The sequence below is a fragment of the Symphalangus syndactylus genome, chromosome 11, assembly GCF_028878055.3.
Source record: "Symphalangus syndactylus isolate Jambi chromosome 11, NHGRI_mSymSyn1-v2.1_pri, whole genome shotgun sequence".
NCBI classification, from domain to species: Eukaryota; Metazoa; Chordata; class Mammalia; order Primates; family Hylobatidae; genus Symphalangus; species Symphalangus syndactylus.
In genome coordinates, this window is record NC_072433.2 from 64,468,174 (window position 1) to 64,490,938 (window position 22,765).

Genomic DNA, 22,765 nt, shown 5'->3' on the forward strand with positions numbered 1-22,765 from the left:
TAAAACTTAGAATTGTTTGGTGGCCTGTTTACCAGCACAGGGACTGCAGATGTCAGTAAAGTCAGCTAGCAGACAGAGAGACTGGGGAGTGGTATTCACGCTCCTGCCTTTAATCCCCCACGTCCTGCCCCCACCCCCATGTATTCTGGAAGACGTCTTCGTGTCCTGATAAAAATTTTCCCTTTTGGCTTACGCTCAAGTTTGTTATCAGTCACTTGCAACCCTGAAAAGTCTGAACTTTTACCAACGGTTGATCATCGTTTGGGTTGAAAATAGCTGGCACATTAGAATTTCATTCAAAAGCTGATTTATACTAGTTCCCCAAAGGGTATGTGCTTTGTTTCTTCCTTCCTGATCTCAAACACACATGAAAAATAAATCTTATCTATTAAAAACAGTTGCATTAAAAATAGCTAAATCCTTTTTTTACTGAAATGGAAAAACAATTATAAAATTCATATGAAACCTAAAAGACCTCAAGTAGCCAAAACAATCTTGAGAAAGAAACAAAGCAGGAGGCACCACACTTCCTGATTTCAAAATATATCACAAATCTACAGTAGTTAAAACAATATGGTACAGGCATAAAGACAGACATAATAGACCAATTGAGCAGAACAGAGAGCCAGAAATAAATCCACACATATATGGTCAACTCATCTTCAGCAGGGGTGCCAAGAATATACAATGGGGAAAGGATAATTTGTTCAACAAATGGTGTTGGGAAAACTGGATATCCACATGCAAAATAATAAAATTGAAACTTTACCTTAAATCTTACACAAAAATCAACTCAAAATGGATTAAAGACTTAAGTGTAAGACCTGAAACTATAAAACTCCTAGAAGAAAACAGGAAAAAGCATCATGACATTGGTCTTGGCAATGATTTAATGGATATGACACCATAAGTATAGGCAACAAAAGCGAAAATAGGCTAGTGGGACTACATCAAACCAAAAAGCTTCTGCAGGCCGGGAGCCATGGCTCACATCTGTAATCCCAGCACTCTGGGAAGCTGAGGCAGGTGGATCATTTGAGGTCAGAAGTTCGAAACCATCATGGCCAACAAGGTGAAACCCCGTCTCTACTAAAAATACAAAAATTAGCTGGATGTGGTGGTGCACACCTGTAATCTCAGCTACTGGGGAGGCTGAGGCAGGAGAATTGCTTGAATCTGGGAGGCGGAGGTTGCAGTGTCCTGAGATTCTGCCACAGCACTCCAGCCTGGGAAACAGAGTGAGACTCTTGTCTTTAAATAAATAAATAAATAAATAAATGGCTTCTGCACAGCAAAGGAAATGATCAACAGGGTGCAAAGGTAACCTACATAATGGGAGAAAATACTTACAAACCATATATCTGATAAGTAGTTAATATCCAAAATATATAAGAAACTCCTACAACTCAGCAAAAAGCCTAATAAGTCATTTTAAAAATGGGCTAAGGACTTGAATAGACATTTCTCCAAAGAAGACAAACAAATGGCCAACCAGTATATGAAAAGATGCTCAATATCACCAATGATCAAGAAAATGCAAATCAAATCCACGACAAGATATCACCTCAAAACTGTTCAGATGGCTATCATCAAAAAGATACAAGATGACAAGTGCTGGCAGGGAGAAAAGGAAACCCTGGCCACTGTTAGAGGGAATGGCAATTAGCACAGCCATTATGGAAAACAGTATGGACTTTCCTCAAAAAATTAAAGTAGAGTATTGTATGAAAGGAGAGAAGGTTAACATTCCCCTTGACAAGAGGAACAGAAAATCAAATACCGTGTGTCCTCACTTATAAGTGGGAGCTAAATGATGAGAACAAACACATGGACACATAGAGGGAAATAACACTTACTGGGGCCTATTGGAAGGTGGAGGGTGGGAGGAGGGAGAGATCAGGAAAAATAACTGATGGGTACTAGGCTTAATACCTGGGTGACAAAATAATCTGTACAACAAACCTCCATGACACACGTTTACCTATGTCACAAACCTGCACATGTACTCCTGAAGTTAAAATAAAAGTTTTTAAGCCAGGCACAGTGGCTCACGCCTGTAATCCCAGCACTTTGGGAGGCCAAGGCAGGCAGATCACAAGGTCAGGAGATCGAGACCATCCTGGCTAACACGGTGAAACCCTGTCTCTACTAAAAATACAAAAACATTAGCCTGGCGTGGTGGCAGGCGCCTGTAGTCCCAGCTACTCGGGAGGCTGAGGCAGGAGAATGGCGTGGACCCAGGAGGTGGAGCTTGCAGTGAGCCAAGATCATGTGACTGCACTCCAGCCTGGGCAACAGAGCAAGACTCCATCTCAAAAAAAAAATGAAAAAATAAAAGTTTTTATAAAAATAGAATGGTAATATGATTCAGCAAGCCCACTTCTGTGTATTTTTCCAAAAGAATTGAAATCAGTATGTTGAAGACATACCTGCACTCCCATGTTCATTGCACCAGTATTCACAATAGCTAAGATGTGGAAACAACCTAAATGTTGACGAATGAATAAAGAAAATGTGGTATATACATACAATGGAATATTAGTCAGTCTGAGAAAAGAGGAAATCCTTGTCATATACTACAGCATGGATGAACCTTGAGGACATTATGCTAAGTGAAAGATGCCTGCCACAAAAGGGCAAATACTGCACGGTTACACTTACATGAGGTATCTAAAATAGTGAGACTCGTAGAAGAAGACAGTAGAATGATGGTTGCAGGGATTGGGAGGAGGGTAAAATGGGGAATCGCTAATAATGGGTATAAAGTTTCAGCTATGCAAGATAAATAAGTTCCAGAGATCTGTTGTACAACGTTGTGGCTATAGTTGATAATATTGTGTTGTGCACTTAAATATCTTTTAAGAGAGTAGATCTCATGTTTTAACTCTTCTTACCACAATAAAAGTAATAGCTACATTCATTCCAACAAATCATCTTGAAAGCAACTGAAAACTATTTGGTGGTTGTTATTAGCTAACTACAATGAGTTTTATTCAGTAGTCTTTATTTCTTAAAGAATGCAATGATATGTTCCATTTTCTAACATTTCAACTAATTCATTAGGAAAGGAAAAAGGAAGTTCATCTAAAGCATGGATTAGTGATGTTCTATGTTGACGTGATAAATAAAAGAAAAAATTTATTATTACAGGTCATATTACAACTTCTAACTTGCATGCAGAGGGATTTTGTGGTCACCCTGAAAACATGGCCTATAATGTGACTGTGAAAGCCAAGTGCCGCCTGTAGAGGCTCTGCCATGAAATGTCAGACGTTCTCTGTGTGTGTCTCATCAGTCTAGGCACAATTTTAAATTCTGCACCTGCCCCCATGTCCATGGATTGAATATGGATCTGCTATTGTGTGGCCACCTTGGCCTTCAGGCTTAACATAGGTGACAATTTGCTCCGGGGCTTTGTGAAAGAAAAAATGTCTTAATCCTACCTAACAGAAAGTATTAACCCTGCCTAACAATAGTTGAAGACCCAAAAAACGCCTATTAGGGACTATATAACATCAACATTGGAGAAGCTATCTGGAAAAATATGGAGAAAAACTGAAATATTTGAAAATAATGGAGGTTAACATACAGGTAATTTCCAATCAGCATACTTGGGGACTCTGAGTTTACCCAGAACATATTTAAAAAAAAAATCCAGTTTGCTTGAACAAACAACTTTCAAATATTAAGCTAATTGTTTGAATGACCAAAGCAGCCCATGCAAATAATTTATCCTTAGTCTTCACACACAGGCCTACTTATTGCCCAGAAAATTTTTCTTCTGCCTAATCCAGATTACTCTTCCATTTCTCTCACCTGTTTTTAATACTTTCTCTCAGAGACAATGGCTACCTGGCTTCTCCTTGTCTTCCAATTTAATCTTCTTAGTTTTCCTCCATAGATTGTAGTTTCCATCTTTTAATTACCATTAATTTTTTTTTTTTTTTAGAAAAGGTAGTTTCCACTGGCTTAGTAGATATTTACCAAACTGGTGAAAACTACACATTAATTTATCCACCTAGAATTTGGTGGGAATGAAGTCCATCTTGTACTATAATTTGTGGATTAAGTAAAATCAGATGCTATGCTGTGATGTTTGTAAAATCAGTCACTATGTTAGTGCTCATTCGTCCCAGTTCTTGCTGTGTGTGGTTTCTGAGGAGGGGGCATCATGAGAACAGGGTGGGAACATCACCGTTGTCCATGCACGTGCGTGTGTGCATGTGTGTGTGCACACGTGCACATGTGCATATGCTTGTAAAGGGGCTGGCTGGAGAAGAATGTCTCCTTGGTGATGCTAACAAAGCAACATTGAGCTGGAGTGACCCGAAGAGGTAAAGGCAGAGGTCTCCAAGGTGGGTGCTGGACTGAATTCTGGGAACAGGCCAAGGGCTGTGGCTACATCAATGGGAAAGAGAAGGGGGCCTGTGGCATGCCTGGTGAGTGGGCCTGAGGCTCCCTCTAGGCACAAAAAGGGTGGGAGATAGACCTGAAGATGGCCTGACATGTTTGAGGCCAGCAAGTTGGGGTTAAGTTGTTTGTTTTTCTCCTCTTTTATTCCTCTCAGCTTTCTTTATAACCTTTTTAAAATTCAGGCATCTAAACAGCCCTTGGGATGAGAAGGACATGGTGGCCAGTGTCCATGAGCTTTAGGTACTCTTTTCCCTCTCACTGTCTATGGCCTGAGGACTGCTTACAAAGTTGGACTGTGGCAGGAAGGCCTCCTGATTAAACCAACAAAGAGGCCGCCTCTCCAGAGCTCAGAATTGTTCTGACATGAAAATAATCAAGTTCTGACACTGCCAGGGTAATTACTGTTTAATTTTGAATATTTTAAAACTGAAAATATAGCCATTCCTTCCTTTATAACTCTGTATTATGGTCTATTTGTAATAATTGTAATAACAATGCTTGGTGCAGAGACTGGAAAGGGGTAGGAAAGCCAATAGTGGAGCATCCTCATGTTTCCCACAATTTTGGACACGAAGAAGAAATTCTCTTCTCTCCTGATAAGCAGAGATAAGCTTATACTTATTTCTGGATCCCTAAGTCATCTTTTTAGCCCTGCAAATTTGCTGGTGAGCAGTTACAATAAAGCTTCCTGGCAGTTCTTTCTACCAGAGTGTTAAAGTAATCCAGGTATTTGAAGGCATGAAATGGAATGACTTAATCTCTTCTCTCAATGGTTCAGATGGATGCGAAGGTCATGGCTACAGCTACCTGGTCTAGGAGTGCGTACATCATGTAAACATTCAGGTCAAGTGATAGAGCTCAGCTAAAATCCAGAAGTCCACTGACACCAGAGTTAGTTTTCCATGAAAGAAATGCCTATAAGAAACTGGACCAGGATAAAGCAAAGAGTAAAGGGCAGGAAGAAAGCTTATAATTGCATTACTGCAATCTTCTGCAAAATCAGACTTCTGCTTCTGTTCCACCTCTCTTTAAAGCTGAAAATGCCTCAAGTTTCTTACTGAGAGGCATGAGTAATTGCATGAATACTAAATTCTTTGACAATTTCTAGCATGGTTTCATCCAAAGTTATGTGATGAGGCTGCATAATATGGGCTCTATGTGTTTGGGTATTTTGTGCATGTATGTAACTTTGTCACGTTGATTTGCAAAATGGAAAATTCCCTGAATGTCCACAGAGAAGTATAATGTAGCATTTGGCAGGTCAACAAAATGCCTTCCCTTATTCTTTGTCTCCGCCTCATTCTCTAACACTTTAGTGAGCTAAGTTGTAGTGACTGAAATCATTCTTGGTGAATAATGCTGGGCCACGCTGAAAATTTGTGGCTGAGAGCTGGACCCTCGTCATCGCCACGTACTTTGTCAATGAGACAGGGTAACCCATGGTTACTGAGCTCCGATCAGTTAAGGGGCAGAGAGCCTCCGCTCCCCACTGCTCTATAAAAGAGACCCAGCAAAGGGACCCTACCAGCTTCTAGCTCTCAGTCTGCGCGAGGGTGTAGGAAGGAAAGCCCAGGACCTCCGGAGCAGAGCACAGCAGCTGCAGAGGCAAGGCCAGCATGTCGCCCAACTTCAAACTTCAGTGTCACTTCATTCTCATCTTCCTGACGGCTTTAAGAGGGGAAAGCCGGTACCTAGAGGTGAGCCACCCCTGCACTGACCCATCTCACCTTCCTTGCGTGTTAGCCCTAGGCGGCAGGCAGGCTGCCTCTGCTCGCAGCCTTTTGGGGTTCGCTGTTTCTTCCCTCTCTGCTGGATGCTCTCTTGCCCCTGGTTTCCCCTATCCTGTTCTCCCTCCTTGCCTCTGAGCATCCCAGACTGCCTGCCTGCCTTCCTCTGGCCGCTGGGGATACCCCAGCCTGATGGAGAGGGTCTAAGACCTTCCCGTCTTCTCCGGACACGGGAAAACATTACCCCTCTCTCTTTATTCGCTATGCTGAGTGGCAGGGAGGGTGTCCCGCTCTTGGTCCCCTTTTTTATCCCCAGCCCTTGAACTTTTCCGGACTGACCCATGTTCTTTGCCAGCTGCGGGAAGCGGCGGAGTACGATCCTTTCCTGCTCTTCAGCGCCAACTTGAAGCGGGAGCTGGCTGGGGAGCAGCCGTACCGCCGCGCTCTGCGTGAGTCGAGGCTGCCCGGCTCGCGGGCGCCCGGGACGCGGGGAAGCTGGGACTCTGTGCGGAGGGCAGGGGGCTCGCGGACATCTCTGGGAAGGGGCTGGCCGGAACCGCCGGGGGCGCGGTCCCCCTAGCTAAGGATCGGTCCGCGGAGGCGCGCCAGGAGCGGAAGAAGGTGGGGCGCCCGGGGCGCGGGAACCCAGCGCAGCCTAGGCTGGAAGTCCGAGCGCTGGGCGCTACAGAGCCCGGGAATGGGGCGCGCGGAGAGGGGCCACCCGAGGACTGCGCCGCGGCGGCTGCAGCCCGGGACTTATTGCCCCGTGCCCTTGTCCCCCAGAGTGCCTGGACATGCTGAGCCTCCAGGGCCAGTTCACCTTCACCGCCGACCGGCCGCAGCTGCACTGCGCCGCCTTCTTCATCGGCGAGCCCGAGGAGTTCATTACCATCCACTACGACCAGGTCTCCATCGACTGTCAGGGCGGCGACTTCCTGAAGGTGAGGCGCCCACGGCCAGCCAGGCCAGCTAGCCCAGCCGGGGGGCGGGGTTGGGGGGGGTCGGGGGGCGGCACGGGAGGGTTGGGAAGGGCTGGGGCGCTGCACCCAGCGTGGGGCTGCCGAGCGTGGGTAGCCAGTGGCACTTCTTAGACACTTTGCTGGTGCCCGAGTCTGAGAGGCGCGTTCGAGGACCCCCACACGGCGAGAATCTCGCCCTTACCCGAAGACCTCGACCCACACACATCTAGTAGGGCTGGGGCCGGTGCCTCTGGACGCTGCCGTGGTTTAAATTCCCTTCTAGGCGCTTTCGAGGCCCTAGGAACTTCTAAAGACTTGAACTCGCAGCGCGGAACGCTGTAACGCAATCCGGAGCCGAGGAAAAATTATTAAAACCCAACAAGCTCGAGTGCTGGGGTTCACCAAGCGGGCCGTCTTGGTTAGAAGGCCCGCCCCACACGTCTCACATCTGAGCCCGCCTCGCTCCTGCTGGTCCACGCTCGGCAGAGCCATTCCGAGCGCACAGAGGCTGTCTTCAGTGCGCTGGTGACCCGATTTTGGAGCAGTAGGGGACTGGCTGCCGAGGGGGCATCCAGATTGAGATAGGTGGGAGGGGAGGACAAGACCCCTAAGCTCACTGCCTCCCCGATTCCAGTCGTCAGACTCCATAAGTGTAACAGGGCAGCGTGGGATGGCTGATGGAGCTCTACTGTCCAATTAAAATAATCATGATTAACATCTCCAAAGTAGGATTATTTTGGAACCTGTCACATGCGTTAGAAATAATTTGTAGCTGGGTTGTTGGTAATTTTGCTAATGTGGACTAGATTGGACTCATTAAACTGGAGACCTGTGGTGATTTTGAGGGTCAAGTCGATAGACTCTGACCGTTTGTTCAACTGCAAACTTTAACAAGTGAAGGAAAAATGTCCCAGGTAGCATACCAGCCATCATTGCCTGGCTGTTGAAGCAGTTCTTGACATTTTAAAGTAGTATGTGATGATATTTTTAAAAAATAAGAAAAATGGGTGTATATAGCCATTAGCAGGTATAATTGCTGCTCCAGTTTCTTTTGCTATCTATTTTCAAGATATTTTGTTCACATTTCAATGACTAGAGGAAAGAGAGAAGCTGCACGAAACCCAAATTATGCTTTTGTGGAATTCTTCGGAAGGTGAGAGGTAGAAAATATGACCAAGGTAAAAATGTACATTGTCCGTGGTTTTATTTACCAAAGTGGTTGAAATGATAAAGTATAAGGAAGTTTACTTACTTTGGAAGCTTTAAGGCTTATAAAAAATTAATTAATACTATTACTTGCAAACAACCCTCACCGTCCGATATATGCAAATGAAAAGGCAAGCAGGCAGAGTGTGGACTGTCAATTCTCACTTACGACTGAAGGCCCATTGCTGGGTGACTTTCCCCCCCTTTTCAACTCACTTCAGACTTCAGGAGTTGATGGAAATGATAGCATCTATGTCTGTATTTTTTCAAAGGTATTTGATGGTTGGATTCTCAAGGGGGAGAAGTTCCCCAGTTCCCAGGATCATCCTCTCCCCACGGCTGAGCGGTACATAGATTTCTGTGAGAGTGGCCTTAGCAGGAGGAGCATCAGATCTTCCCAGAATGTGGCCATGATCTTCTTCCGAGTCCATGAACCAGGAAATGGATTCACATTAACCATAAAGACAGACCCCAACCTCTTTCGTAAGTGTTCTCAGTCAAAAGGCAGAACTTGGGATTCAGACCCGCTTTTTGAAAGTAGTATCATTGCACAGACTTAAAGAAATTTGAACTGAGGAATGATGTGAATGGAAATTTTTTTGTAATTAGAAATGACCTAAAGGATAGTTTCTATTCTTTATTATGAAAATCAAATCACAGTTTTTGTTTCCCAGGTTAGGTAGTATACTAATTTATGATGAGTACAATTCTATTTTTTCTCTAAAGTCTTGCTCTGAGCTCCTCAGGTTCTACAATGCATTTAGTGATAAGCTTTAATCTTCCAATTCATTTCACTAATCCAGGATAAGCTTGAGCGATCGGATATAAAGTTGCAGTCTTAGAGATATTCAGGCACAGGCTTGAAAGTCTCTATATCTTTCAGCCTGTGCCTGAATGTGGTAGACAGATATCATGCCCTGACCAGAGGGTTGGATTATAGCACCTCAATGTTACCTTCTGATTCTGAGCCCACCACTCTAATTTAGTTCATTTATGATGGACACACATGTAGCTTATGCTACACAACTGAACAGCCCAGGTCTAAAGCATATTATCTTACTAAAAATGTTTACTCTGCGGTGGCTCACGCCTGTAATCCCAGCACTTTGGGAGGCCAAGGCAGGCGGATCACGAGGTCAGGAGATCTAGACCATCCTGGCTAACACAGTGAAACCCCATCTCTACTAAAAATACAAAAAATTAGCTGGGCGTGATGGTGGGCACCTGTAGTCCCAGCTACTCGGGAGACAATGGTGTGAACCCGGGAGGTGGAGCTTGCAGTGAGCTGAGATCTCGCCACTGCACTCCAGCCGGGGTGACAAAGGGAGACTGTCTCAAAAAAAAAAAAAAATGAGTTTACTCATCTGCTAATTGTTTTTTTTCCCATTAAGAGAAAAATCTGTTTAAAAAATTAGAAAAGGAACACATATCACTCATTTTTGCATACAGTAGAATTAATAGTAACACTTCATGTGGCTGAAAGATGGGGCCTTTATCTGCCAAAGAATAATGTACTACTGATCATTTGATTTCTAGTTCTGAAAAAAACATAAGAATTTTTGAAAAAGCCCCCCAAAAAGGCTGTTCCTGAGGACTACAACAGAATATTCAACAAGATAAAATAAAGAGTTTCCCCTGTATTTTGTTTAGTTAGAAATCAGAAACCTCCTGGGCCAGGTGTGGTGGCTTGTGCCTGTAATCCTAGCACTTTGGGAGGCCGAGACAGGAGGATCACTTGAGCCCAGGAGTTCAAGATCGGGCTAGCCCACAAAGTGAGACCCTGTCTGTATTAAAACTTTTAAAACAGTATATTAAAAAAAGAAACTTCCTAGAACCATCAAGGAATTTCAGTTCTTTTTGAAAGTTAAATATAATTAAAAATATGAAAAGTAGGCAAGAGGTGTTTCTGATCTGTTCTGATCAATGTTGATTCATCCAGTAATCAGAAAAAAAGTACAAATTCTGATGCTTCTAGTTTCATATCTAGACTAATTAATGTATTGTAAATTTATTTATTTATTTATTTATTTGAGACAGAGTGTTGCTCTGTCGCCCAGGCTGGAGTGCAGTGGCACTATCTCGGCTCACTGCAACCTCTGCCTCCCGGGTTCAAGCAATTCTCTGCCTCAGCTTCCCGAGTAGCTGGGATTACAGGTGCCAGTCACCATGCCTGGCTAATTTTTGTGTTTTTAGTAGAGACAGGGTTTCACCATCTTGGCCAGGCTGGTCATGAACTCCTGACCTCATGATCTACCTGCCTTGGCCTCCCAAAGTGCTGGGATTACAGGCGTGAGCCACCACTCCCGGGCAATGTATTGTAAATTTAGATTTGAGATATAAAACAAAAAATTGTAGAAGTTCTTGGGAGTAAATTAAACATTAAAAATGCACCTTTTAGTTAACTTATCACTTAACATGCAGCAAATATTTATCAGACTTAAGACTGCTGTCTTTCATTTTTTTCTCAGCCTATTTTCTCACTGTTAGAGAAATACTTAAAATAGGCCTGGCATGGGGCTCACTCCTGTGATCCCACACTTCGGGAGGCTGAGGCAGGCGGATCACTTGAGGTCAGGAGGTCAAGACCAGCCTGGCCAACGTGGTGAAACTCCGTCTCTACTAAAAATACAAAAATTAGCCGGATGTTGTGGCGCATGTCTATAGTCCCAGCTACTCAGGAGGCTGAGGCAGGAGAATCACTTGAACCCGGGAGGCAGAGTTTGCAGTGAGCTGAGATCGTGCCACTGCATTCTAGCCAGGGTGAGAGCAAGATTCCGCCTCAGAAAAAAAAAAAAGAAAAGAAAAATACTTAAAATAAGCCTGAGGCCATGGTGAAGCTGCTGAGCTGCATCTTAGGCCCCCAGTTTTAAAATAAAAATTAAATTTTTTTTTAAAAAGAAAATAAGAATGAAAAAGAAAATACTTAAAATTAATTATTTACTTTATGATTTAAAAGTAGAGTTTGAGTTTTGGACTCACCATTAAGCCTCGATTTTTCTAGATTCCTAGCTTTAAGCTGGACTCTAGTTAACTCAAGTGTTCCTAGAACTACCACCAGCTAGTATTTGTCTGGGTGCTGAATTATGTCTTGTGATTGTTATAAACAAGGTAACCCCCTAAGATTAACATTAGAAGCCCCCTCACAGCCCAGGGCCTCCTGACAATATCCACATGTCACTGATGGTTTTTGTTCCCCAAATCCTTCCTGTCTCCAAATTGCTTTTGTGGTATGTATGCTCTCTTCCTGGGCAGAAGGCCCTAGATCATGAACAGGAGCCCTAGAATAAGATACAATAAATGTCTATAAAAACCCAGCAAACCAAGTAATGGAAACATGAATTTTTTTTTTCTTTTCTACAAAGCCTGTAATGTCATTTCTCAGACTCCAAATGGAAAGTTTACCCTGGTAGTTCCACACCAGCATCGAAACTGCAGCTTCTCCATAATTTATCCTGTGGTGATCAAAATATCTGATCTCACCCTGGGACATGTAAATGGTCTTCAGTTAAAGGTGAGTTGCTTACTTGCTTCCTAACCATTTGATAAGGCCACAACTTTATCAGAGCAGAAGCAATCATATAGGGCAAACCTGGACACTAGCAAATTGGCGTAGTACGTTGCTCTGATGAACTCTTAAATCTCACACGTGTTTGCCCTAGCTGCTTTGACTAACCCCCTCTTCTATTTCAGTTATGCGGCAAGTTGCATACTCAGGTGCCCCTTCTGACTACTTGAATACTTTCCTTGTGATGTAAGAAATGTTTTCAATTGGTAAAGTTGTGGTATATAATTACAATTGAACTCTCTTGTACTTGCCTCTTTTACAAAAATTCTCTCCTAGCAGAACGTAGTGTGAGTCATCTACACAGCTGTTTTTCTGATTATTGGAATTTTCTTTTGACATGAAGGAAGTATCTCATTGACAGAACTGTGTTGTGAAGGAGTGCTAACTGTAGCATAAAATACAAAATTGGATTTTTAGATTGCAAAATACAGTAAAGCTTTGAAAAGTATTTGGCATGACATTTAACTCAATACATTTTGCCTAAAAAATATTAGCCGAGAACCCCTCTCAACTTGTTTTTGAATAAACTTCTGTATGGACCTTAAAATTCATGCTGAGTTTGACCACATTTTCTTGCACTGGTAGCATTTTCCCTCTGAGTCATCCTCATTTCCTTCTACTTTCTCACATGACTAGGTTAAGATAACTCATGTATTTGCTGCTATCAAAGGCAGTCATAATTCCTAATCAGACAGATTTTAGTGAAAACCAGATAAATAGAACCAGGACTGAGAAAAGGAGTATATCCAATTTCCTTTAAGCCCTAAATTCATGGACTAGTGCCTGCTTTTTTTAGGTTGGAACTTAGTGGAAGAATAGTCCTTTGATAAGGACATTTTTGGGTATCTTTGGTACAGTCTTACGGGCTCGATATTATTTGTATGTCATTCTTGATGTGAAATATAGAAGATGAAAGGTGTGAGCACAGACTGGGAGATCTGCACTTTAGTTATTGGGGCTATGGGGGTAATTTTGGTGTTTCCTCCCGAACAATTTAGAGCCTACAGTGTTCTAGGCATCTGTTCCTTCACAAAATATTTTTTAAATGCTTACCATGTGCAAGGCACTGTTGTAGATGCTGGAAATTAGCAATAAACAAGACAGGTCCTGCTCACAGGGACCCTGCATTCAAGTGGGATGAGACAGGCAAAATTGCCATGTATTTCAAATGGTGATAAGTGCTATACAGAAAATGCAGCAGAGTAGTGTGGTAGACAGTGACTGGGAGCATGGGGGTGGATGGAGAGGCGGGGGGCTACTCATGATAAAGTGGTCAGGAAAGAAACCTTTTGAGAAGTGAGACCTGGGTGATAGATCAGAAGGAGCCAGCAGCTGTGAGAAAAGGGAGCAGAGGGAACAGTGCAGAGGCTCAGAGGCAGGAATGGGCTTGTTGGATTCCAGAAATGGAAGGAAGAGGAGGACAGGCATAAAACAGCTTCAGGGAGATGGGCAGGGCCAGAGTGTGGTGAGCCCTGCAGGCCACATTAGGGAATTTAAGTTTAAGTGCAGTGGTAAACCACTGAAGGAGTTCAGGGAGGAAAGCAACATGATCTGATGTACGCTGTCTAAAACGTCACTGTGGCTTCCATGCAATGAATGGGCTGTAGGGCCATGCCACCCTTTTTATGGCCCTGGTGAGATGTTTCTTTAGTTATTATTAATGTATCTATCAAGATTATTTTCTTAAACCTTCCAGATTTCTATGTATTGGAAGATGAGTTCCACCAAAATAAACAAAACCAAAACCAAAAAACCTTCAATTTTGCACATTAAGTTGGTGTGAGGATCTTACATTTGGTACAAGGAATGTAAGCACTTTTTTTTTTTTTTTTTTTTTTGAGATGGAGTCTCGCTGTGTCGCCCAGGCTGGAGTGCTACTGGTGCAATCTTGGCTCACTGCAACCTCCACCTCCCGGGTTCTCAAGCAATTCTCCTGCCTCAGCCTCCCGAGTAGCTGGGATTACACCTCAGCCTCTCGAGTAGCTGGGATTACAAGCATGAGCCACCACATCTGGCTAATTTTTTTGTATTTTTAGTAGAGACAGGGTTTCACCATATTGGCCAGGCTGGTCTCAAACTCCTGACCTTGTGATCCACCCACCTTGGCCTCCCAGAGTGCTGGGATTACAGGTGTGAGCCCCCGCTCCTGGCCAGGTACTTTTTTGGTACATTTTTGTGGGCTAGGCAAAAGATAGTAGTGGCTTAGAACCTCAACAAAGAAATTTAGGGAATCAGTGTTGAGGAACTGAACTTGAGAGGTCCCTGCATAACTCAGTTTCTGCCATTGTTTGTAAGAAAGCTAGGTTTGCAAAGAAGGGAGAAAAATCATTGAACAGCAAGGAATAAGTGCACTTCACTTTCTTGTTTCTTTGTTTTGTTCCCTTCGCTTTAGTTTCTATTTCTTCCTAGCTTCTTTATTTCCCACTTCTCTCTCCTGAGTCTGCCGTTTTCCCTGCAACAGCACCTGCTGAATTTTGGAACCTATAAAACTAAGTGGAAAATTTAGTCTTAAGAGATGTCCCTCCTGGATGTCCTCTACTCAAGGGAAAGGCAATTAAGGTTTTTTTCCTTTATTGCTAAATTGCTTATTCCACTCTCAATACAAGAACATGAAGCCCTGTATACAGTGGGGCTAATTAAACCTCTATTTCATCATTTGATGCAATTATGTATAAAGCCTCTAAGCATCAAACCCAGCACATAGTAGGTAGGCCCTTTAAAAACATATATCCCCACCTGCCCCTGCTCATTAGTGAAGCAGTTGCCATTATGTTATTTTCCAATTTGCTGTTTAGTTCCAGTTGTATTTCAATGCTCTTCTATTTTTTTTTTTTCTGAGACAGAGTCTCACTCTGTCGCCCAGGCTGGAGGGCAGTGATGTGATCTTGGCTCACTGCCACCTCTGCCACCCAGGTTCAAGTGATCCTCCCACCTCAGCTTCTCGAGTAGCTGGGACTACAGGTGTGTGCCACCGTGCTTGGCTAATTTTTGTATTTTTAGTGGAGACGGGGTTTCTCCGTGTTGGCCAGGCTGGTCTCGAACTCCTGAGCTCAAATGATCCACCTGCCTTGGCCTCCCAAAGTAATGTAATTACAGGCATGAGCCACCATGCCGGTCAGTGCCCTTCTAAATGCCTGAACGTGTGTGCTTATGTGTGTGTGTGGGTGTGTGTATGCATGTTTTAAGTTCTCTATTTTAGATTTTGGTTCCTATGTGTTAAGGTCTATCTAGTTAAGTACTGAGCACCTTGTCACATTCCACTAGATCTCTTAATGAGCACACTTCAATGAAGAAGAGGATCACAGGCAGAATTGTGGGGACCAGTACAAATGAAAATGTGGGAGCCCTTATTACAATTTTATTAAAATGCAGCAGAGCATTAAACCAAGCATAGAGCTCTTCTAGGCACTGGCTTTATGTGGCTGCACAGGTGGCATACTTGTGAGACTGTCCTGATCATGGGAGATGGGGTCTCAAAGTACTTTTGGGACTGAGAGTGGTTGCTTTGTTTGTGTTGGAAAGTGAGGCCTGGGGATTGCTGTGGACAAGACAGTATGGAAAAAATGAAAAGGCTGGGTGAGGTGGCTCACACCTGTAATCCCAGCATTGTGGGAGTCCAAGGCAGGAGGATCCCTTGAGGTTAGGAGTTCAAGACCGGCCTGGGCAACATATCAAGGACTCATCTCTACAAAATTAAAAAAAAAAAAAAATGAAGGGAAGCAGGAAAAGGTGATCATGGTGGACCACACAAAGCTTTAGAATGAATTCTTTTGAGTAGCTTGAAATAAATTTGTTTTAGTTGAAAGGAGAAAGATCATGGTAACTGTAGCTAACTTGGGCCCCAAATCAGGGTTTTATTATTTCTTTAATATACTCATAATTAATCAAAATTCTTATTGGTAGAAATGAGGTGTTCCAATAGTACACAAAGTTCCTTTACAAAGAAGAAGAAAAGAGATGAGGTGAAGGAAAAACAGATGTGAAAGCCCTATTTATAAAATGTAGATATTTGACTTCGCTTAACTGTGACTGCATGCATTAAGAAATTCGAGTGATTCAGTATGTATGTCCAAATGATTTGAAAAGTAAAGCATTTTTTGGTTGAATTTCCACACATCTTATATGGAGTTTACAGATTTCCATTTTATCATTCCAGTCCTTGAGCTTAAAAAAAATGAAAAAAACATGTACACACATTTCTAAAAAAAATGATTACTCAACTGATTTAGAAAAGCAATTTTTATGATTTTTTCTCTTTTAAATGTCTTTTAATTTCCGGAGTCCCAGATGTTAAATTAAATGGTATTGCCAGGATGTTGAGGCTGATTGAGTGAATTCATGGACCCGCTGTTGGTCAAATGGTTTGACTTCTGTAATTGGTTTAAATGTGTCTTTCTCTGCTGCTTTATTCCCTTAGAAATCCTCAGCAGGTTGCGAGGGAATAGGAGACTTTGTGGAGCTGCTGGGAGGAACTGGATTGGACCCTTCCAAGATGATGCCTTTAGCTGATCTCTGCTACTCCTTTCATGGCCCGGGTGAGGTATTTCTTTGATTATTATGTATGTGCCTATCAAGATTAAAAAAAATAAGCACTCCCCCAATATTTTCTACATCGGAAGGCGAGTTTCACCGAAAAACCCTTCGATTTTTCACACTGAGCCAGTATGAGGATTTGAGGCTATATATAACATCAGTATCTTTACCAAAATATCCGACATTGGGAGAGAAACCTATGAAGCAACAAAGGTTGGCTTTAAGTAAAACTATGAAAAAGACAAAGCTTTTAAAATCTGCATTCTTTCCATTTTCTTGGGGGTCTCTGCTTTCATTTTCTAGAGACTAAAGCGTTTACTAACTGAAACACTTAGGGTTCAAAGAGTAGATGTATCATCAATTAGTAATAGGATAATAATGAAATAACTGTTTTTTATGTATGTGTATGTATGTGTGTGTGTTACTCACAGTAAATAAACAACAAAGTGATAAGCTTTATTAGAAATTCTTAGAACTGCTAAAAGTCTATAACTTCTTAACGTCTAAACTAGCCTCTCCAAGGCCGGTGTAACAGAGGTAAATTCTGAAATCTAAAAGCGGTCACCAGTAATAGAAGACTGGTTTATTTGGCACAGCGTATGCCAAATAGAACCAGATCTATGTCAGACAAGTGAGGATTTTCACTTTTTTATGCTCATGTCAGGTGAGGATAGATGGGACTTCATGACCTCATGACCAAACAATTCAATGAAGTCGGGGGAGGTGGGGGAGAGGAGTCATAAAACATTCCTGTAAAGGTCACTCCCATAGCTTTACTTCAGACACAGGAGTCCTAGATTAACATTAAAGAGACAAAACAGAAGAAGAACAGCAGTCTCTAATCTCAGTTAATTCTTACTGTAGCCTCCTTCCTCTCCTGTCACTGCAGATCATTAACCAGCTAGGCAATGAAGCTGCAAAGCAGACAGTCCTCTTGATCAGCTATTACCTGTAATAATTAAAACCAGGCCAGACCACCAGTATTTTCTGTCTCTGAGTTGATGGACAAAACATCTCTAAAATAGAATTAACATACAGTCAGCACTCCTCAACTGTGAGTTCCCCATACACGGATTCAACCAATTGTAATAGAAAATATTCAGTGTAGGCCGGGCGCAGTGTCTCACGCGTGTAATCACAGCACTTTGGGAGGCCGAAGCGGGCGGATTACTGAGGTCAGGAGTTTGAGACCAGCGTGGCTAATATGGTGAAACCCCTGTCTCTACTAAAAATATAAAAAAATTAGCCAGGCATGGTGGTGTACACCTGTAGTCCAAGCTACTTAGGAGGCTGAAGCAGGAGAATTGCTTGTACCTGGGCAGTGGTGGTTACAGTGAGCTGAGATTGTGCCACTGCACTCCAGCCTGGGTGATAGAGCAAGATTCTGTCTCAAAAAAAAAAAAAAAAAAAGAAAGAAAATATTCAGTGTAATTCCTGAACTTTGGGAGGCTAAGGCAGGAGGATCGCTTGAGCCTAGGCAGTTTGAGACCAGCCTGGGCAACATGGCAAGACCACACCTCCATAAAATTAAAAAAAAAAAAAAAGGAAAAAAAACACACAAAAAAATAGTATAACAACTATTTACATAGCCTTTACATTGTATTAGGTATTATAGGTAATCTACAGATGATTTAAAGTATATGGGAGGGTGTGTGTAGTTGGATGGGAGGATGGAAATAGGTAAAGGTAAAAGGTAGCCATTTACATAGGGGACTTGAACATCTGTGGATTTTGGTATCTGTGGGATGGGGAGCATCTTGGAACCAATCTCCCGAGGATACCAAAGGATGAATTATACAAAAGTCAGCACTAAAGCCTGATACGCACTCCACCCTCCCCCAGATACACCTGTATTCTAAGTTTCAGATGAGATTTAAGGTAGGCGTGGGCTCAAAGCAAGCTTTCTAATCAAGGTAAAGGCAAAAGATTTCCAAAATCCCACTTTGCTGAAAACTAGAGGATTCTCTAATGCTAATTGACACTTGAGCCCTGGTTTAAACTGTCAGTGCATGCGGCTTCTTTAGCCTTTTGGGTGCATGATCTGAGGCACTGAAGTACTTCCATGCTTATGATTGGAGAGCACCTTTGAGGAGATATACCTCAGCTGGGTTAAAAAGTAAGCCAAGGATTAAAGAACAATCAGGCCTTACAATTTAGGTAATTGAAGCCAAAGTCATTTTTCTGCTTGGGTGATAGAACTTGAATTAGGATAAAAAGGTGATTCTAAAGCCAGAAAACCACCTTTGCCTACATTACCTAGGTAACTGAAACCACTTTTAAGGCAATTTTAAGGCTTGAATTATATCACTGTTTGGTTCATTTTAGACTTTATTCCATTATTGGAAGGAGGACCTTGAGTGTAAGTTGTCCAGGTTCTTGGCGTTTTGAACAAAGAATTGGACAAAACGCACAAAGTAACAGAGGAATGAAACACAGGAACGAAGCAGCTGAAGCAGGGATGTATTAAAGGGAGAAAGCACTCCACAGGCTGGGAGTGGACCCTAGCGAGCAGCTCGAGGGCCCAGTTACAAAAGTTTTCTGGGTTCTACTCCTTTCTTTTGTTTTGAGACAGAGTTTCACTCTTGTTGCCCAGGCTGGAGTGCAATGGTGCGATCTCGGCTCACCGCAACCTCCGCCTCTTGGGTTCAAGCAATTCTCCTGCCTCAGCCTCCCGAGTAGCTGGGATTACAGGCTTGTGCCACCATGCCTGGCTAATTTTGTATTTTTAGTAGAGATGGGGTTGCTCCATGTTGGTCAGGCTGGTCTAGAACTCCTGACCTCAGGTGATCTGCCCGCCTCGGCCTCCCAAAGTGCTGAGATTACAGGCGTGAGCCACTGCTCCTTTTGAGGTTCCTATCAATTACCCTTTATCTGGATGAAGGATTTGGTTTGTGGCTAAAGGCTGAGGTGAATTGGCACCCTATGCAGATGAAGAGATAGCCCATGCTTGGCCCATGGCCAGTCCAAGGCACTCTTCCTTTCCTTGTGAGATGTGGTGGAAGGGGAGGGTTGTAGGGAGACCAGCCTTTGATCCTTCGCTACTCGGGCTTGGGGGAGCTGCGGTTTTTCCTTTTGGTTCAGCTTTAGGAAGTTTGCATTAATTGGCTTTAGGTTCCCTGCCCCCAGACCCAGGTGTTTTTCTTTTAATCCAGCTTTGGGAAGTCAGCGCGAATTGGCCTCAGTTTCCCAGCCACCAGGCCTTGATGTTTTTCCTTGATTCAGCGTGAATTGATCTTAAGTTCCCTGCCTCCAGACCCTATTCTCCTGCCTTAATTGTTTTCTTTCTTTATCATGTTTCCGTGAGCCCCTCCCGAGTTGTTCAGTGTTGATTAGGGACCCTGCCCTTTACGTTGGATTTTGTTAGGAATTAGTTCAAAGTAATAAATAAATAATAAAGAAAATAGGACATGTTATAAAGATTAAAGTCCAGAGTAAGATCAGAAAAAGAATGACCTCCAAATTGTTTAATGAAAAATAAATTTGGCTGGGTGTGGAGGCTCATGCCTGTAATCCCAACACTTTGGGAGGCTGAAGCGGGCAGATCACTTGAGGTCAGGAGTTTGAGACCAGCCTGGCTAACGTGGTGAAACCCCATCTCTATTCAAATTCAAAAATTAGCCAGGAGTAGTGGCACACAACTATAATCCCAGCTAGTGGGGCGGCTGAGGCAGGAGAATCACTTGAACCTGGGAGGCAGAGGTTGCAGCGAGCCAAGATGGCACCACTGCACTCCAGCCTGGATGACAGAGCAAGATCCTGCCACAAAAAAAAGAAAGGAAAGGAAAAGAAAAATAAATTTGGACCTCCTGGTAGAAGCTTAACTAGACTCCCTGGTACTTATATTAAAATAATTATAGGGCTTTTATTTATTTTGTCATCAAATTGACTTTTATCTCAATAACTCTATTGAACTGTTTACTTCATTTAAACCCGGTACATGTTTGAGTGGTACCCATTACACAAGGACAATGATAGCATTTCTTAAAATTTAAAAACACCTGATAGAGACAAAGTAAGGAAAGATTGAGAAAACTAAAACAGCAGAAATGATTATTGTAGGGCAGATAAATCTTGCCTCAGGAACCAGCCTGGATAAATAAATAGGATAAGTACAAGGAAAGTAATTCTTAATAAAAATAATATGAGTTTCAATATATAACCCATACAGAGGAGATATAAAAGTTGTCAGATCTTATACAAATAATGAATAAGATTGGATTTTTTTTTTTTTTTGAGATAGAGTCTCACTCTGTTGCCCAGGCTGGGGTGCAGTGGTGTGATCTCGGCCCACCACAACCTCCACCTCACAGGTTCAAGCAATTCTCCTGCCTCAGCCTCCCGAGTAGCTGGGACTACAGGCGCGCACCACCATGCCTGGCTAATTTTTGTATTTTCAGTAGAGACGGGGTTTCACTATGTTGGGCAGGCTGGTCTCACTCCTGACCTTGTGATCAAAGTGCTGGGATTACAAGCATGAGCCACCTCGCCCAGCCGAATAAGATTGGATTTAAGAGAAGCAAGCATATCAGAAGCCATTTCATATAAATAGTACAGAAAAAATCAGAGAAAAGTTGTTAAGTGGATAATAGAACAAAAACTAGTATGTTCAGTGTATGTCTATACGATGCAAATGATCTTTTTGTTTATGTATAAAACAGAGTTTTTGTTTAAATTCAGAAAATGATAAAGGGGTGGTTTTTTTTTTTTTTTTTGGTCTACATAAATGTCCCGCAGTACATTCCATCCTCTAGCCCCGACTAAATGCCCCTTGCAACCCTAGATCTGGTGACAACCAAAAACTGCCACTGCAAATTTCCGACCTGTCCTTAGAGGGCAGTACTGTTTCCACTGCAATCCCTGAACCCGAGCAACTGCACACTCCAGACTGATTGCCTTTGCCTGCCTTTACCACTTAGGCTTTGCAGGCAAAAAAGGCCGAGGAGACATCTTCTTGCTCATTCCAACTGGTTTTATTTTTCTAATAGTGTTCTTGCACATGAGGAGAAAGACTGAATTCAATTACACTATTCTATAACGAATTATAAGTTATAATAAAAATGAAACAAAAACATTTCAACTGATAGTAGATGCGTGGTTTGAGTACATGAGAGGAAGATAGGTTTCCTTGCTTTCATTATGTTTAAGTGATCCCGTCATTTAAATGATGACTGCGTGGTTTCTAACCTGCTGGGAAACTTTTATCTTTTCCATCCATTATAGCCCAGATGAAAGTTGGCTGTGACAACACTGTGGTGCGCGTGGTCTCCAGTGGAAAACACGTAAATCGTGTGACTTTTGAGTATCGTCAGCTGGAACCGTATGAGCTGGAAAACCCAAATGGAAACAGTATCGGGGAATTCTGTTTGTCTGGTCTTTGAATAACCAACCCAATGATTTACATGCTGATAACTAAGTGAGTTTTTAATGGCCATTGTGTATGATTTTGATGCACAACTAGTTAAAAGCCTTTCATACCAGTCAGTATTCCCAGCCTTGCGTGCACGCGCACACACACACACACACATACACACACACACATGCATTAATTTTTGTACTTTGCTTCGTTTATGTTTGTAATCTGTAAATGAACACATGGCAGAAAATAAGCCCCTGATTGGTAGGATCATAGTTCTAAATGGAAATGTTTGTAATTCTTTGATGTGCTACTGAACCTGAAACTGGTAAGACAAGCACAAAGCAACGTGCAATAAAAAAATTGTATCTCAAGGGAAAATACTCAAAGAAAGAAAAGTGGCAGCACTTATATTAGTTTTATAACAGGAAAAAGTCTTGTGTATAGCGAAGTAGTTGCATCTGTTTATTTTCTATTTATTATTGTTACAATAGATAATAGTTATAGCAATTATTTATTGATTTGTAACAACTTGTTTTTAACCAAACTTTTTAGCATGGAAACAATTTTCTAGGCCGGGCGCCGTGGCTCACGCCTGTAATCCCAGCACTTTGGGAGGCCGAGGCGGGCGGATCACGAGGTCAGGAGATCGAGACCATCCTGGCTAACACAGTGAAACCCTGTCTCTACTAAAAATACAAAAAAAAAAATTAGCCGGGCGTGGTGGCGGGCGCCTGTGGTCCCAGCTACTCGGGAGGCTGAGGCAGGAGAATGGCGTGAACCCAGGAGGCGGAGCTTGCAGTGAGCGGAGATCACGCCACTGCACTCCAGCCTGGGCAAGAAAGCGAGACTCCGCCTCAAAAAAAAAATTTTTTTCCATCCACAAATACGTACATGAATAAATGTATTCAGAATGTTGGCACCTTGATGTTGGGCTTTATTTGCTTTCCTGAGTAGTCCTCTTTCTTGTTACCATCAGAAAATAATGTTATCATGTGGTGCAGAGCCA

General features: G+C 42.7%; 1 protein-coding gene and 1 pseudogene across 1 annotated transcript; both read left to right on the plus strand.

The window, feature by feature from the left end:
• The first annotated feature begins 1,717 nt into the window (after positions 1 to 1,717).
• Positions 1,718 to 1,797, plus strand: LOC129457931 (uncharacterized; annotated as a pseudogene).
• A 4,067-nt stretch (positions 1,798 to 5,864) lies between these two features.
• Positions 5,865 to 22,676, plus strand: CRHBP (corticotropin releasing hormone binding protein). Its single transcript, XM_055299255.2, has 7 exons — positions 5,865 to 6,110; positions 6,496 to 6,589; positions 6,924 to 7,081; positions 8,578 to 8,788; positions 11,668 to 11,816; positions 16,288 to 16,405; positions 21,624 to 22,676. The coding sequence occupies exons 1-7, from the start codon at positions 6,030 to 6,032 to the stop codon at positions 21,779 to 21,781; spliced, it is 969 nt and encodes a 322-aa protein (XP_055155230.1). The 5' UTR covers positions 5,865 to 6,029; the 3' UTR covers positions 21,782 to 22,676.
• Positions 22,677 to 22,765: the final 89 nt, after the last annotated feature.

Excerpts from the sequence above, each read along its gene's own strand:
- CRHBP (XM_055299255.2), top strand. The coding sequence starts at position 6,030 with ATGTCGCCCAACTTCAAACTTCAGTGTCACTTCATTCTCATCTTCCTG. Across the intron at positions 6,111-6,495 it reads GGGAAAGCCGGTACCTAGAG|CTGCGGGAAGCGGCGGAGTA; the intron begins GTGAGCCACCCC and ends GTTCTTTGCCAG. Across the intron at positions 16,406-21,623 it reads CTACTCCTTTCATGGCCCGG|CCCAGATGAAAGTTGGCTGT; the intron begins GTGAGGTATTTC and ends CATCCATTATAG.